The following is a 17157-nucleotide window of genomic DNA, read 5'->3' as shown; positions in this document are numbered from 1 at the left end:
AATAAGATTATACGAAAAAATGAGCTATCAATATTCGAACCTAACAATAGATATTACACGCTATCTGATTGGTCAGAGTCCCACGTACTGATCCATTCACTGTGTTTGTTGAATAATCTACCACACGTGTTTTGGGCTAAATTTATAATTTCATCACAGAACCCCAAGGAGAAGTCAATTAAAAATGCAAATGGACAAAAAATCAAAAAAGTTTTTAAAAGCCCTTGCTCGAAAATTGACCGAAGGTTTAAATTGTTTGAATTTTGATTACATTTAATATAAGAATGCTCTCCATTACCCAATAACAAAACCAAAACAGGTCAAAAAATCTTGAAATCGAAAGTAGACGACAATTTTCTTGAGAGCCAAGACAAAATTATAGTTGATCCCTCAATTTTGAATTGGTTGGTATTAAATAGATCATTGTAAATGTTATCTATAAGTTCTTGCCAACCATTCCAATTGATTTATTGTAGTAATTGTTATCTATGTGAGGCTTATATGTTTATTATAAATATAAATTGGAAAAGAAAACAAAAGTAGAAATAAGATGCATTTTTGATAAAACTTATTAAAGTCATTTTGAAATTAGAGTAAACTGCTATTTTCCATGGTTATTTGGGGCAATTTTTTACCACTGAGGCTCTAATACTGATAAAAGATCACAAAACAGATCTTCAATAAGTAATATCGTCATCTCTTATTTGCATCTGCCAGTCATTTGTTATGAATGACAAGATCAAATTAAATTTCATTCTATCTACTGGCTTTGCTGGGGTGAATAAGGTGTCTATGTAGAAATTAAGAGTTACATATTAAAGCTAAAATAACAATGACAACCCGATCCAGTAATACTGTCTGCATGCTCACTGAAAATTAATATAAATTTTTATTTTAAAATGAATTACTGTATCCTCTATTTCAGATGATAGACCTATTAAAAGTAAAACTCTAAAGAAAAAGTTTTCTAAAGCTGTTACAGGTTTACCAGAACGTACATTACAGAAAGTTCTACTAGACAATTTTACAGACTGTTTAGAATTCTTGAAAATGTAAGTTACAAGATGAAAAGTTATTATAGGAGTTAATAAGCTGGAGACACAGAAAACCTTTTATGGTATTGTGGGAGTTAACTTACAAGGTTTAGAACTGTATGATTCAAATGAAATGGAATTAAATGGGGTTTAACATGCTGCTTTTCCTGCATAATTCAATCACGTAAGATGATGCACAAGGAACCAAGCCAAATACAGTGTCAAACTGGTACTTACGTGTCGGGTACATACATCAAACAGTGGGGAATTCTCATGACCAATAACTGTAAACAGTTGCTGTGTGTGAAATAGCTTTATTTACATGTAACATCCACTTCCACCGAAGTGATATTGCCAAAAGTATTGGTATCTGGATTTTATATTCTCACATTTCATGTGGGAGAATATTGTCATCACCCCTGTTGACTGTCCGTCTGTCTGTCCATTGAGATATCTTAAGTTTTTGAGAGTGCTCAGACTGCTGGGATTGCGTGACTGCCAGGTCCAACATAACCGTATCTATATTCAAAGTCGCTTGCAGGTTCAAATTTTTTTCGCAGAGATAATGCCTCCAACCTTGAAAACATGACAGTCACCCTTCAAAAAGCTGCTGGTTGGTGATTCGTAGCTTGGAAGAGCTGATGCAATGGATATTTGGAAAATGAAAATCTTTAAGCTTACTTTTGATTTTATTTTTAACAGAAGAATAAAGAAACTGCAAGATAAGTCAGAAGTGGTTTTGTCTATTAAAAAAAATGACACAAAAGATGAGGTACAAGAAGAGGAAGATGAAGAAGAAACAGTTGATAATAAATATAATATAACCAATAAAGAGCATGAATTTCCTTATAATTTTTATTTAACTGATAGATCAAATGTATTGACAAATCCGGACAGTAAAGATAATACAGTTGGTACGTTATTTTTTCCTCAGATCTTTTTGGAACTGATGTTAGAGAATAGACAGAGGTCCCAACAAGTTGTCATGGTGGGTCTTTAGTTAAGAGCATAACATTTGAAATAGGTTAATATGTGAAATTTAATGGTGCAGATACTTTTGTATGAACTAAATATAGACCTTTAAACTTTAAAATAGCATTTTTTCCTTTTTGAGACATATTTTTCTGTTTTACCATAATTAATTACATAGATTAAATGGCTGGTGGTCTTAAGCTTTTGTAATCTAAGCCTTAGCTATCACGCCACATGGCTGTAAATACTAACAGGTATTGTAAAGGGTATAGTTACTATAGTTACTGTTTCAAGAACACCCATTACCACTTCTCTTAAATTCAGAAGCTGGTAGATATTATATTCTTCTCTATCAAGTTCACCCAAGGAAGATTCTCTCAAATCTGAAGTGGGCAATACAAACTGGATATGAACTGAGAAAATTGATTCTCCAATATTGTTATTTCAGAAAACAATTTTTTCCTTTTAAAAATTCAACAGGAAGACAATCAGAATGCTGTTATTAAACTAGTCAAAGAATTTCAGGTAATGTAAATTAGTAATTGATTTATTAGCCAATATTAAATATTCATAAAATAATATTTATTTACATCAGGAACAGAATATAAACAGGAACATAAATAAAACAGGAATGTAACTCAAACAGGAACTAAAATACACCAGGAACATAAACAATAACATCAACACAGGAAACCGGGGAGGAAACAGAAAAAGAGATATAACTGCTGAGACCTGCTGAGTACCAAAGTTACTTCCCCTTATTTAAACCAATTCCTGAATTGCATTCCTCCATATCTTTCAAGTTCATATATTCATCCAATTCCATAAATATTATTATAAAAATGATTTTACAAATAAACAAAACTTTAGCTGAAGAATTCGTTCACAATGAAAATGAAAACTAAATAAACGGGAACAATAAAGAAATGCAATGCTGGAAATTTTAAGTAGATAAAACCAAAGTAGGGAAATGGATTATTACTCCAACCACATCACCATAAATTAAAGGAAGAATTGATTATAATATACGAGGGAGGTTAGGTGGCAGAATGGTCTAATGTGTGTCTGTCATTGAGTCAAGTGGCATGGTTTTGATTTCCAGCTTTTGAACATAACATTAAATACGGTCACCTGTCCAACCTCCGGTTTTGTTCCACTGCTAAAGATCCCTATCTGCAAGCTAATTTTTAAAATAAAATTGAACCGAAATGACCTAGTTTGTGTCGAGTGAAAGTTTTACCCCATTTCTCTCTCCCTCTTTATAAGTATACAAGAAAGTACTGAATCAGTTAAATTCAACACGATCCTATATATTATCTTTTTTTTTCAGCGTATAACACAGGAGAAAAGTATTATGACAGCATTAGATCGACTGTTAGTTCTTTCTAGTGGAATTAAAGATATAAAACTTGTAAAAAAACTTTTATCTGTCTATCTTAGGTAAGTGTGATACTACATCATCTGTTATTTTCAATTTCCATTATTGTGTTTACTATTCGCAATTCTGATCAATCTTGAAAACTACAGACGTTCTTTATTTGTCATAAATCATATTTGAAATAATGGAATAACATGCTAGACAATTCAGATAACCAGTGGTTTACTGCAGCTGACCCATGACACAAAAACACAACAGTTATTGAAGCCCTAATAAAAGTTCAATATGAAGTTAATACTTGATTTCGAATAGTTTTTTTCCTGGCTATTTGAATTGACTTTGTATTGGTTGAAGATACATTAAGGGAGATTCGATAACGCGTTGGCAGTTCTCACTATAATTGTTAAAAACTAGATAATGTAAATTCAATTTGCTGAAAATTTCATTCAAATTGATTCGCTATGAACCGAGAACTAAAAGATTGAAATTTCTGCCTAGCCTCGATCATCATTACTAAAGTCAGTACGATAAACAGCATAGTCTTGATTACCCATTTAATCGTTAATCGTGAAGGAAAGTTATGCAGTAAATCGGCTCATAATCCACTATAGATCGCAGGCTAGCGATGCCATCTAGAGTTGATTATGGTCTGGATAGGTTAATTAATGTCTAATTAATAATTTAGATAACATTTCAATTATTATTATACATATAAAATGCCTATGAAGATTAAAGTAGCTAAGTCTCTAACTCAATATCATCCAAAGTCTTACACGTTGAAAATATGAATTATTTGTCAATTCAAATCAACATTGATGTTGTGATCTTCCCAGGAAAAGGCAGGCTTCTGATATCCAATATTTAAGACAAAATAAACATTTTACCATTGGTACACGAATCGTGTACCATAGTGTGTTTTAGCGTCATTTGCAACAAGTGACAAGAAAGAACGAGGCTAGACATATTCAACTGGAGAGCCTGCTTAATAGACTGGAATAACCAGACGCTAGAAATTGCTTGAGACACATGCTGTATTTCGCTGGACATAACTGATTTGAAATTAGAGTCAAAAAGGAAACAATTGAATGTAAATCAGTTTATATACAATCAGATTACATTATTATATGCGTTTCGACCCATTTGGGTCAATTTCTAGGTCCTAAATATTAGCGATTTAGCTCCTTTAATCTTATTTAAATTGTATATTTGTAGAAAAATGCAGCCATTAACTGAAAAATATTTGGAAGAAGAAAATACAAACAAGTAAGTTTGTACTAGATTCTTGATTCAAAGTTAAGGATTAAAGCAATTTGTTGTATTTTTTTTTTCTTTTTAATATTTAGATTCTAAACAACATTTTCAAATATATTTTGACCTGTTGAGAGAGAGAGAGAAATGGGGTTTAACATCCACTCGACACAAACTAGGTCATCTCGGGACTAACATATGATTTAATTTTTATTTCAATAATTCGCTTGCGCATAGGGATTTTTAGCAGTGGCAGGAAACCGGGGGACCCACAGAAAACCCACGAGGTAGGACAGGCAACCCTACTCCTTGTCACGTACAACCGGGGATTTGAAACCACGCCAGTTGACTCAATGACAGGCCTCATGATACAGCGCGCGCGTGCTAACCATTCGGCCATCCGACCCCCCTTTGACCTGTTGTGACTTTGATAAAATATATTTTGCGTTTTGTTTTTTTTTGTTTTCATTTTGATGTAATGTCTGAGAATATGTATCTTATATGTAATGTTTATTCGATATTTCATTATTCTGTGTTTTGATTGACAGATTTTGTATCTTGCATGTTAGATGTCAAGTTAGTGTTAGATAACCGCAAACATGAAAGTGTTGGTTTGGTTTAATTTAATTTGATGAGTTGATTTGTTTTTCTGTCTATCTGTCTACATACAAAATTTTAGGTCTGCAGTTTAATCCTAAAACAACTAAGATAATAAATTTCTGCTTAATTCATCAAATTCAACTGTATAAAGCTGGTTTTGGCACTAAACAATATAACTCACAAGATCATTGCAGTCCCGCTGTTTATCTTGACTTAAATCAAAGATGTTTCTTTAAATGGACAACACAATATATGTATTTAAATAATGCCATTAATTAACTATTTAAAACCTTTTCATTTTCAGAATTTCTATAGTTTATGAAAATCTACACAAGCTTCTGTACGTGTCTCATATGAGATATCACTCTATCAAGGTAAGAAAAGTAAATTTTATTAGTAATAATAAAACAAAAATTGGAGCTTGTCCGCCCACTTAATATGCACAAGTTCTAATAGACGTATCAACAAATCCCTACTAAGCCATTTTTGAAAAATCCAAACAAGTTTTATAAAATTTCATGGAATTCTGGTCAACATATCCCACTTTATAGTCACAAAGTGCCCAACATGTCACAATTATCTGATAAAAATTTGGATGAGCGTTGTCTATCTGGATTTATTCTGCATATGGTCAAACATACACCAAAATCTGGCAGAAAATGTAAATTTAAACATTCTCGACCTAAACATCATAGCAGGTAAAAAGGGTGGAGGTGGCAAGTTAATATGGCCAAAGTATTGTGCAAGTGAGACATTTGACCCCATTTATTTCTACACCTTGGGTAAATTTGAATAATTTCGTTATCTGGATCCTGTATACAGGTTTGAGTGTAATCAAAGAAAAAGCATTTAAAGATACACCCTCACTTTGGTGATCACTACTGATTCATAGAATTTGACGTAACTTGATTTCGTTTAAGACTAATCATTTAAGCTTGAGCCATTCCAAATAAATTATGTTATAAAAGTGACACCAATCTGTTAATCCGTGAAGACAACACAGATGATATAGGATTCGGGGCGGTTTTAACTGAAATTTTTCAGGCATATACAAAATGCCTTGATCTCAGGAAGCCAGTGCTTAGGTTTTCAATAATTAAATGAATCAAAGGTTATTATGAATATACTTTTATTTTCTTTTTGAAAGTTTTAATACTCCTAATCAAAAGATTCCATATAGTCAATATATTTTATGTTTTGTTTGTATTTTACAGTCAGCAGTAAAAGAAGAGAAGCCATATTACAAAGATTTAGTAGCATCATTATTATCAGTTTACCTAGATTTGTCTGTATTCCTCTTTAGGTTAGTCAAAGTTTTACCTTTTTATTATTATAACATTGTGTCAGTTGACAACAAAACTTGTTTTAAAGCATGAAGACTTAATGACATTATTGCAGTTGACCTCATCGCAACAGGGGGTTGGATGGCTGAATGGTTAGCGCATAAGCATAAGCTCTGTAATTGAGTCAACTGGCATGGTTTCGATTTCTTGGTTGTACTTGACAAGGAGTAGGGTCGCCTGTCCAACCTCGTGGGTTTTCTCTGGGTCCTCTGGTTTCCTCCCAATATTAAAGACCCCTATGTGCAAGCTAATCATTGAAATAAAATTAAACCATATGTTACTCTCTCTCTCTCTCCTTATTGCATCATTAATATATCATGGCCTTATTGAGATTAGCCTTAACTTTAGTCAAATTAACTGATACTTTTTGTGATGGCGATTTTCAGATTTAGCTCATTTAACCTTCATGAACCTGATCTGACTTCTTTAAACTTTTGGTCTAAAGTATTAGCTTTTGGCAAGGTGATAAGACTTTTGAGAAATTTTTCTGTTTCTTTTTTTACCTAGAAATGAAGAAGTAAAGATAAAACTGTCCAGATTATTATATGGATTTATAAGTTTTATGACAACTGATTTTCCCGATCAGAGATATGATGTTTTACTCCAATTAACTCAGACGCAAGATGATCAAGTTCCACTCATCTTCCCTTTAATACAGTAAGTTATTTTTTTGTGTGAGGCTACATGGCTTTATCTAAATAGTTTTTTGGAAGAAATGGCTCCAACATCATAAACAAGAGTACACAAATTTGACGATACACATGTCTCACTCTCAGATCTAGCCTAGACTGGTGGGAGCCATGTTGGATTTATCAGTAAGACATTGTCACACTAATCTGAAGGTCCTGTGTTCAATCCCTGTGTTGCCCAAGTAAGTTCATCATGATTTTCCGATGTGGTTCCGTTTTGTCTGGTGTAGGACCTAGTGCCTAGCAAGGAACACTGTATATTCATTTGGATGAGATGGAAAACTGGGGTCCTGTGTACACATTGGTGTTGGAAGTCGAAATAAGAGTAGACCATAGTGCTTCTGTCCAGGAAAAATTTATCTCATAGCTCACTACATGGCGTATGCCCGTCTTCATTAGCCCAGTCGCTGTCCAACCTCGTGGGTTTTCTCCGGGTCCTCCAGTTTCCTCCCACTGCTAAAGACCCCTACGCGCAAGCGAATTATGTAAATAAAATTAAACCATATGTTAGTCCCGAAATGACCTAGTTTGTGTCGAGTGGACCTTAAACCCCATTTCTCTCTCTCTCTCTCTCATTAGCCCAGTCGGAGCAGAACAGTAGGATGTTCAACCCCATTTCAATTCACTTATTAGACTAGCAATAGCATGGTGCCATTATGGAAACCCATTTGACATTTGATGCATATCCTGTATGAACATTGATTCGTAGATTTCTTTTTGCATCCCATCTCCCCCATTTTGTGTGGAACTGAGAAAATCCTTCATGAATTTCAAACCCGTGGTTTCAATTCCCTGCTTGTACGTGACAAGGAGTAGGATCGCCTGTCCAACCTTGTGGGTTTTTTTTACAGTTTCCCTGCTTGCATTGATATATTGAAATAAAATTGAACCATAATGTAAGTCCCGGAATGACCCAAGTTGTATTGAGTGAATGTTAAACCTCGTCTGAGTTTGTCCTCAGTTGTATGCAACTAGCTTTTTTTCTGGATTCTTCTATTTTCTCCCACTTCTTCAGTTGCGCACAATCAAAATATTTAAACAAAATAATATTGGATATCAAACCCTTCACTTCTGATTGTTTTTTTTTATTATTTTGTACAGATATTGTGTAGAGACGACTCCAGATAATACTGACAGCCAGTCATATATAAAATATATTTTATCTGTAGCCCTGATTAATAGTCTCAGTCAACAAGTTCAGCTTACTTTTCAACATGGTATAAAAGTATGTAGAATATTTATCTGTATTCATGATCAAATTCTCTTAGTGATACAGATACGATTTGGTGGATGTATATTGTTGTCACCTGCGTGGGTCAGAATTTTTCGATCTCATCTTGCAAAGTTATTTTTTAAGTGTATTAAATGCGAAACAGGGCACAGTACTTAAACATGCATTATGTAATAAATCTGCCTTAACTGACAAAGACCATAATTAACTCTAGATACCATCAGGGGCTCCGATATTTAGTGGATTTGAATACATTTTGTGGGTGATGAAACAACCGTAAAAATGGATAATCGAGACATTGTTTATTATCGTAGTAATGACAATTGTGGCTAGACAAAAACTTGTATGGCTGATATCTTGGCTCAGAGTGAAGTAATTTGACAAACTTTCAGCATATTCTCTTTTCTTCATCTATTTTTTAACTACTATGGCGAGAACTGTCCACTTTTTATCTGATCTTACCTAATGCAACTTTATAGAGTTTTTATGCCCCCATATTTAATCACATATTATTTTGTTGCTAGTCTGAATAACCCCAGTTTGTTTTTGTCGGGATTTTGAACAAGATAAAAGACAATTCTGTGCCTGATTATGTGCTGATTTTGTGAGTTCCTTTTGGCTTATGTTCAGTCTTGTAATTTATTATTAGACTGGCGGAACTCTTACGCCTATAATCAACCATTTGATTCATAAGAATATTGTTTTGTCTTATTTTCTTAGAAAGCAAGAACAATTGTTCCACCACCAGGAACAGAAAGATGGCTGGCTGAACATATACCAGAGTTAACAGATGTAGATGAGGAAGTTGATAATCTTTCTACATATTTATTAGATAATATGACAGATTCTCTACAATCAAAGCTTATTGATGTAAGTAAACCTCCATTCACTTTAATTACTTATAAAAGCATGATCTATACAGAGTAGCAATACTTATTCTTTAGTAACTGGCTGATGTTCAAAGGGATGATATTTTGAAATCAATAGAAAGTAATGGAAAGTTTAGATTGTCAAAACTTAAGTAACAATGTGTCATTTGCATTTTTCCCTAAAATATCAAATTTCTCACGGCTTAAATCAAACTAATATATACCTAGATTGATCATTTAACATATTTTAATTAAGAAAACAAAACCAAATCCAAATACAAAATAGATAACCTCCCGGCGTTGATTTCATTGGATTTAAAACAGGCCCATAATTTCTGTTCACCTACAACAAAATGGCAACAGGCTTATTACATAGTGAGCAATATAGATCGATGAAATTTTGATTCAACATATCTTTGTAAATAACAAACTGATATTCCTATTAGAGATTCATATTTTACAATATTGTGATGCTAAAATGACACTTTAATGTTCGTCAACCTACATTTTAAGTCAAAACAAAAAGTCACTTATAAGTGATGGCACCTGTGCCCCCCCCCCCCCTTTTAATGTCAAATGTAAATTTGTGATTAATTTCTCCAGAGTTTGTGTGATGATGAAGGTATAAGAGATGAAGATGAGGAGGAGGAGGAGGAAGACAATGCAAGTGTACAGAAGTTAAATAAAGATGACATATTGGTATTTAATCCAGATTTATCAGACACAAGTTTCTTTGGATCACCTGATTCTGCTCAGGTACCTCTACTTCTTATTATTTATTTGTCCACAAATTTTTCATGCATGTTTTTTGAATATATAGATCTAGATAATGGTTACAAATAATATAACAGAGAAATCACCAAATTCATCATTTCAAATATATTGTTTTCAAGGGTGTAAAAGACACACCCTTTCAATAATCTATTTAAATTTATAGAAGATATTCAAGATCTGTGAAAGGAAATTCAGATAAATTTATACTTGATGTTGTTGGAAATTTATAGAAGATATTCCAGATCTGTGAAAGGAAATTAGTATAATTTATACTTGATGTTGTTCGAAATTTATAGAAGATATTCCAGATCTGTGAAAGGAAATTAGTATAATTTATACTTGATGTTGTAGATATCATCTGAGGATGATAATATGGGTGATATTTTTATGGTGGATAGAAAGGGAAAAAATGACAAAAAGAAAAATCAAGTAAGTTGGTTAAAATTTAATAGTAAAAGCGACTACTAAAACAAAATGAATTTGCTTTATCTGTTTTAAAGATTGCCAAGATCAATAGCGTTATGAAACCCCCAACATCATAATCATTGACAAAAATGGTCATATGACAAATGAATGATAATTGTTTATGACAGACATTTTGTGTGTATCTCGCGCCCTTTGTGTGTAATATGTTTTCTCTTGACGACACAAAGTAGCCCAATGTGAGTGAAATGAAAGGTTTCAAATTTGTTAAAAATTAAGACTGATTCAAGAGCAATTCAAACAAACAAGATTTCAAGGGAAAAAAAACAAAAAATACATTCATTGATTGTGAGATGGTAGGAACACACATATATTGAAGTTTGCTGAATCGTGTTGTATAGATGCCGAATACATGTCAATACTGCAAGAGAGGGAGGCTGGGTGGACATGTGCTCGCTAAAGATCATAAGCTTTGTTATCTATGTAAGTCATGGGTTTGATCCCAGGCTTATACATGGTACTCTGATTTCCTCTCGCTTCTAAAAACCCATGCCAAAAAATGTATTAAATTAAATATATAGGCCTACCATATGTTCGTCCCAAATTGTCCTATTTAATGTTAAATGGCCATTAACTCCCATAGGTATTTGAAGCTTTATACGGAAACTTTCGTAAGGACTAAAACATAGATAAATAAAAAGCTTTGGTTGAAAGGGCACAATTTTTCTTTGGTTGACATTGATCGGTAAAATTGCATTACAACAATATTATCGATAAGATAAAATTTGGAAATTTGGCTACTCTCATATAATATATGCTAAAGCTCGGTCTTATTTTATTTTCAGAATGTAAAGACAGTGGAGGAGGATATTTCTGATGATAAAGATGAAGTGGATTTTGGAAATGTCATGTCACTAAATGGAACAGATTTTGTCAGTCCAACAAAGTTTGCAAATACTAGAAAACCAACAATGCAGTCCCCTGCTATTAATTCTAGTCCAAGAAGGATAGCGATAGTATCACCAAATAGGCAATTAAAACAAGTGACATTAAGTGAGGAGGATGACAAGGCTGTTTCTTCAGATGATTTGAGAAAGAAAAAGAAGCACATTACAGCTTCACCAGACAAATCAACTTGTGTCCAGTCTCCCAAGAAAACCTTGGCCACAAATGATGCATTAGTTATTTCCCCTAAATTAAGATCAACTGCCAAATATATTAGTACATCACCATCAAATTCAAACGTTATTTCACCTTCTAACCTATTAGATGAACTTTCACCAAAGTCAAAATCACCCACTAAGTCACAAAAGCTGAAATCACCTGATCATTCTGGAATAAAATCACCCATTATTTCGGATATAAAATCACCCAGTCAGTCAGAAGTGAAATCTCTAACTCAAGCAAATTTGAGGCCAGTTCAATTGAACTCTCCTGTCCAGCTAGAAGTGGGATTACCAGGAATTAAATCCCCTAAAATGAAATTACTCAATCAACCAGAAATTATGTCACCTAAAATGAAATCGCCCAGTCATCCAGAAATTAAATCACCTAAATTGAAATCGCCCAGTCAACATGAAATTAGATCACCTAAAATGAAATCGCCCAGTCAACCGGAAATTAGATCACCTAAAATGAAATCACCCAGTCAACCAGAAATTAGATCACCCAGTCAAAATGAAATTAAATCGCCGGTTCGAGAAATGCAGTCAGGTGTGATGTCCACAACAAAAGAGTCTGGTTTATCACCTAGGTTAAAATCGCCTAAAACTATGTCTCCAACAAAATTAACTTCCCCTTTAAGACAAGTAACCCAACAAACTCCTACAATCTCAAAATACAAAGTGATTGACTTATCGTCAGAGAGTTCAGTGGAGGCTAGTAAATCTCCAAGCCTTAGAAAAGTAAGTCGAACCAGGAAGCCATCTTGGAAAGCAGAGGATTATATAAAATCTCCCTCATCTGTTGAGTCTTTAAGTACAGCAGATGACCAAGAAGGCGATGTACAATTAATTTCTTCCACCAAAACCAGGAAGATGGAATCTTCTATCAAAGAATATACAATAATATCAGACTCCGAGAGTACTGACATGGAGCCAACGCTTAGAAGTTCCAGGAAAAGAATCTCTGAAATTCCTGATTTGGCTGTTCATTTGAATAAATCACGTAAAACATCATCCTCTGAATCGGACACACATTTGAAAACAAAACGTCGTAGTCGGACGTCTGAATCTAGTTCTGAGAATATCCAATTCACTTCTCTTGTGTCTCCACGACCAGTCAAAAATTCTCGGAAGGGATCAAATGATGCATTAAACACTTTGAGCAATAAAGCTTCCAGCTCAAATGAGAAAAATGAAGAACTTTCCGGAAAACAAATGTTGGGCATTTTAGAAGTCGTGAAAGAAGATGAAGAAATGATTACGGGACATAAAACAACAGGTCCCAAATTGCGTTCACCAATTGGGTTACGGAAACGGTCAACATCAGAATCGCACATTAGCGAGATACGAACACCCAGTAAAAGATCAAGTATGAAGTCGGTTTCTGATAACGAAACTTCAACCAGATCTAAGACACCAAGAAGTATTGAGACTCGGATGAGAACAAGACGAACATCAACTGGTTCTATGAGTGATGACGAGACAAAGAAATTGACGTTGGAAAGGGAGACAACACAACACATTTCAAGCCACCAGTCGGGCAAAATAGCAAGAGAAACACACATGGTTAGTATTACGGAATATTTTTTCATATGCCCCCTGCAGAATGGGTATCCGTCTGTCGACACTTGCTCTTTTTGACTACTGATAACTAATTTTGAACTGTACAATATCGCTACTTTGAACTGTGTTCAGGGTACAATATCGCTCCCTTGAACTGTGTAGAGTGTACAATATCTCTGCCTTGAACTGTGTTCAGTGTACAATATCTCTAACTTGAACTATGTAGAGTGTACAATATCTCTACCTTGAACTGTGAAGAGTGTACAATATCTCTAACTTGAACTATGTAGAGTGTACAATACCTTGAACTGCTCCAATTTGAAGACTGTCAGGACATTAATCTATCATTTCTCAAATAGAAGTTCATCGTTTAATTAAAGGGTATTTTTCTTGTATTTCAGGAGAAGATAGAAGAAAGTGATTTAGAACCTACCTCCGAAAAATCTTCACCAGAGAAACAAAAGTAAGCTTTTTTTGTTTTTTACTCCTTAACATCATCATTTAACCTCTGTGGTCATACCAAACAAACTTAAACTACTGATAGGCCTTGTAGAGACTTTCACAAAATTTTAGTTCGCAAGGGATTCCTCAATCCCTCAGTGGCTTTTCAAGTTTTTATGTTATTTACTTTCACACTACTGTAAGGACCTAACTACTATTTTAAAACAGTTGTTCAGTTGACCTAACCTCACCTTTCATCCAGTCATGAACAGTGATGGGATATCAAAATATTTCTTGTCAGACATTTTACCGAAAATAAAGGGGCTGAACTCTTATTGTTATTGAAGCAGAAGAATTCATACCACAATTAAAAATCACATGTCAACAAAATATTCAAATCCCGTACGTAATAAAAATAGGTGAACCTCGCTATTTTTCATATTTAATTCCCATATGGTATTTAATTCATACCACAATTAAAAATCACATGTCAACAAAATATTCAAATCCTGTACGTAATAAAAATAGGTGAACCTCGCTATTTTTCATGACTCATGAACCTATCATAGTGCCTAAAATTAGACTTTGATGCACAGTGAGAATTGATAAAGAAGTAGTTAGATCTTTGTATAGTGCCAATCCAAATTAAGAACCAGAACCCAATAATGGTCAACAATAACTAGATTGTAAAAAAAACAGATTTGTTTCATATTGTACAATTTCATGTATTTGTATATTTAGATCATTAACACCGAGAGGTGATGGAACAACATCCAGACTTTCACTAAAGAAAAAAAGTCCGAATCGAAGTGAGTAACACTGTCATTTCTTGATCAGAGTTGATTGTGTTTCTTTTCCGGGGGTTTGGGTGGCCGAATGGTTAACTTGTGTGCGTTGGATCAGAAGGGCTAACATTGAGTCAAGTGGCATAGTTTCGATTGCCCGCTTGAATGTGACAAGAGTATGGTCGCCTGTCTAACCTCGTGGGTTTCTCCAGGTCCTCCGGTTTCCTCCCACTGCAAATTGTTGAAATAAAATTGAACCAAACGTTAGTCCCGAAATGACTTAATGTTAAACCCCATTTCTCTCTCTTTCTCTTTATTTTCCAACTTTTTGTATTGCCTGGAAATTACGGTTTATGTAGAGGGACATGTAATTTTACTATTCATGTCTATTAAAAACTTATCTGTATTGATTAGTAAATTATTTGCATACTTTGTGAAACAGGCTCCAAGTATGCCTGTGTTTTGAAGTCAGCTATACCTGTTAATATTTTGTTGTTTTTTTTTCTTTCAGGATATTCTTTACGAACAAGATAAAATATCAGAAGATCTGTATGCATAGTATTAATGTGATAAAAGGAAACAACATCAGATTCCCTGGTTGTACGTGACAAGGAGTAGGGTCGCCTGTCCAACCTTGTGGGTTTTCTCCGGGTCTTCTGGTTTCCTCCTACTGCTAAAAGACCCCTATTGAATTATTGAAATAAAATTGAACCATATGTCAGTCCCAAAATGACCTAGTTTGTGTCGAGTGGACATTAAACCCGATTTCTCTCTCTCTGTATTGTTTAATGGTCGAGAGCGAGACATTAAGTAATATATTGTAACAACAAGGGGGCCGTGAGGCCCGAGTGTTTTTACAATATATTACGCAATGTCTTAAGCTCAAGACCATTAAACGACTTAAAATACAGACACTCTGCACATGCTTTTACTGTGAAATATGTGAGTCCAATATTTCACTAGTATAAATAATGTACGATTGGCAAGTTGCCCGTACAATTATTTGAAATAATGGTATGCCAACATCAAAGGGTGACGTCACATCTGTATTTTAACTCTTGTTAATGATCAGATATGGCAATTAAAACTTTATTGTTGTTGTAGAACAACAGATATGTGATAGTAATAAAATAAATCATGACTTTTATCGGACATTCATTTTATTACATGTAGATTGAAAAATGTTTGAAAAGCTTGATTTTCTCTTCAGAAATAACCACAATCATGTTTTTAGAATGTTTGATATAATTATTTATCTCTATACAGTATAAGATATACTGGTAATGGACGAACACTGTCATTTTATTCAGACTTAAATGTGCCTATTGTAGGTATTTCTTTAGGCCTTAAATATTATATAAATTATTAATTAGACATTTATTAACATAATCAATTCTTAATGACAACGAATGCATCCGTTTTTAACTATATTAGAGCTGTTCAGCCATTGAATGATTTAATGTAAAAACAGTGAAGCAAGGCTAAGACTTGAATGATCAGTACGGTGGTTACAATTAGTACACACATCTTGTCAAACCTTCTAAGGCTAATATCTTCGCTCAGAATAAAGTAATTTGAATGAAATGTTCAATATATTCATTTTGCATTATCTATTTTTAAACTATTATAGCAAGAACGACCATCTCTTTATCTAAATCTTACATAATACTTCTTTAACTGGCATAAAGATATAACAAATCATGTCTTTCAGAATATTATCAAAATGAATTATCTCCCATTATCAAGCATGGCAAAAGATTTCAATGTGTAAGCTGTGTACCCAAACTTTTGTTGAGTGACAGCTGATATAACTGGAACTTCATTGTTTGTTCTTCAAGATAATGACTATCCTCTTTAGTTGTACAATAAACAAGTAAATGTTATATTTGAAGGGGAGAACTATTAGTTGTGATAGATTTTGTTACGTAAATGTTATTGAATAGGAGAATAAAATATTTCTTTTAATAGATACATCTGGCTCTTTTTAAAAAGAAATTGTTTTATTTTTTTCTTTACGCAGATGCTATTAAAAATAAAATTCAGTTAATGTTAAAGCCTTTCGATATATATTTGTGAGCACAGAGTCTCCAAAGCCTTGAAGCTAAAAGTACACCAAGTTCTTAGCTTTTAATGACAAACCCAAACCCTAACAATACACCTTCTCTACCGACAAGCCTTTATTCTAACAATACACCTAACTGTTAGTAATAAGCCCTTGCGTGAACAGGACACCTAGCTCTTAGGAACAACTCCTTACCCAAAATCTATACCTAGCTCTTAGCAACAAGCTCTTCCCCTAACAGTAAACCTAGATATTAGTGGTAAGACCATAAGATAACATTGACACCTAACTCTGGCAACAAGCCCGTACCCTAACAGTACACCGAGCTCTTATGATCAAGCCATAACCTAACAGCATATCTAACTCTTGGCATCAAGGCATTACTCTACAGTAGTCTACATATAGCTCTTAGCGATAACTGCTTACCAGAACAGGTCACCTAGCTCTTAGCAACAAGCTCTAGGTCTTAGCCACAAGCTTACATGAACATGCACCTTGCTCTTAGCAACAACGGCTTGCCATAGCAGTATAACTAGTTCTTAGCAACAAGTCCTTACACTTACTAGTACACCTAGCTCTTGG

The 17157-nt window shown here is 33.9% G+C and overlaps 1 protein-coding gene across 1 annotated transcript; it reads left to right on the top strand.

Moving 5' to 3' along the window:
* The first annotated feature begins 115 nt into the window (after positions 1–115).
* On the top strand, positions 116–16484 carry LOC126823918 (muscle M-line assembly protein unc-89). The gene is made up of 17 exons (XM_050552987.2): positions 116–245; positions 926–1052; positions 1737–1948; positions 2455–2531; positions 3337–3446; positions 4597–4647; positions 5537–5606; positions 6447–6535; positions 7083–7232; positions 8366–8489; positions 9216–9365; positions 9968–10120; positions 10490–10567; positions 11407–13290; positions 13689–13750; positions 14470–14537; positions 15025–16484. The coding sequence occupies exons 1-17, from the start codon at positions 185–187 to the stop codon at positions 15045–15047; spliced, it is 3489 nt and encodes a 1162-aa protein (XP_050408944.1). The 5' UTR covers positions 116–184; the 3' UTR covers positions 15048–16484.
* The last annotated feature ends 673 nt before the right edge of the window (positions 16485–17157 follow it).

This window comes from Patella vulgata, chromosome 6 (genome assembly GCF_932274485.2).
Source record: "Patella vulgata chromosome 6, xgPatVulg1.2, whole genome shotgun sequence".
Taxonomy (NCBI): domain Eukaryota; kingdom Metazoa; phylum Mollusca; class Gastropoda; family Patellidae; genus Patella; species Patella vulgata.
The sequence above is the reverse complement of the archived record's forward strand: the minus strand, read 5'-3'. Positions and strand labels throughout refer to the sequence as shown.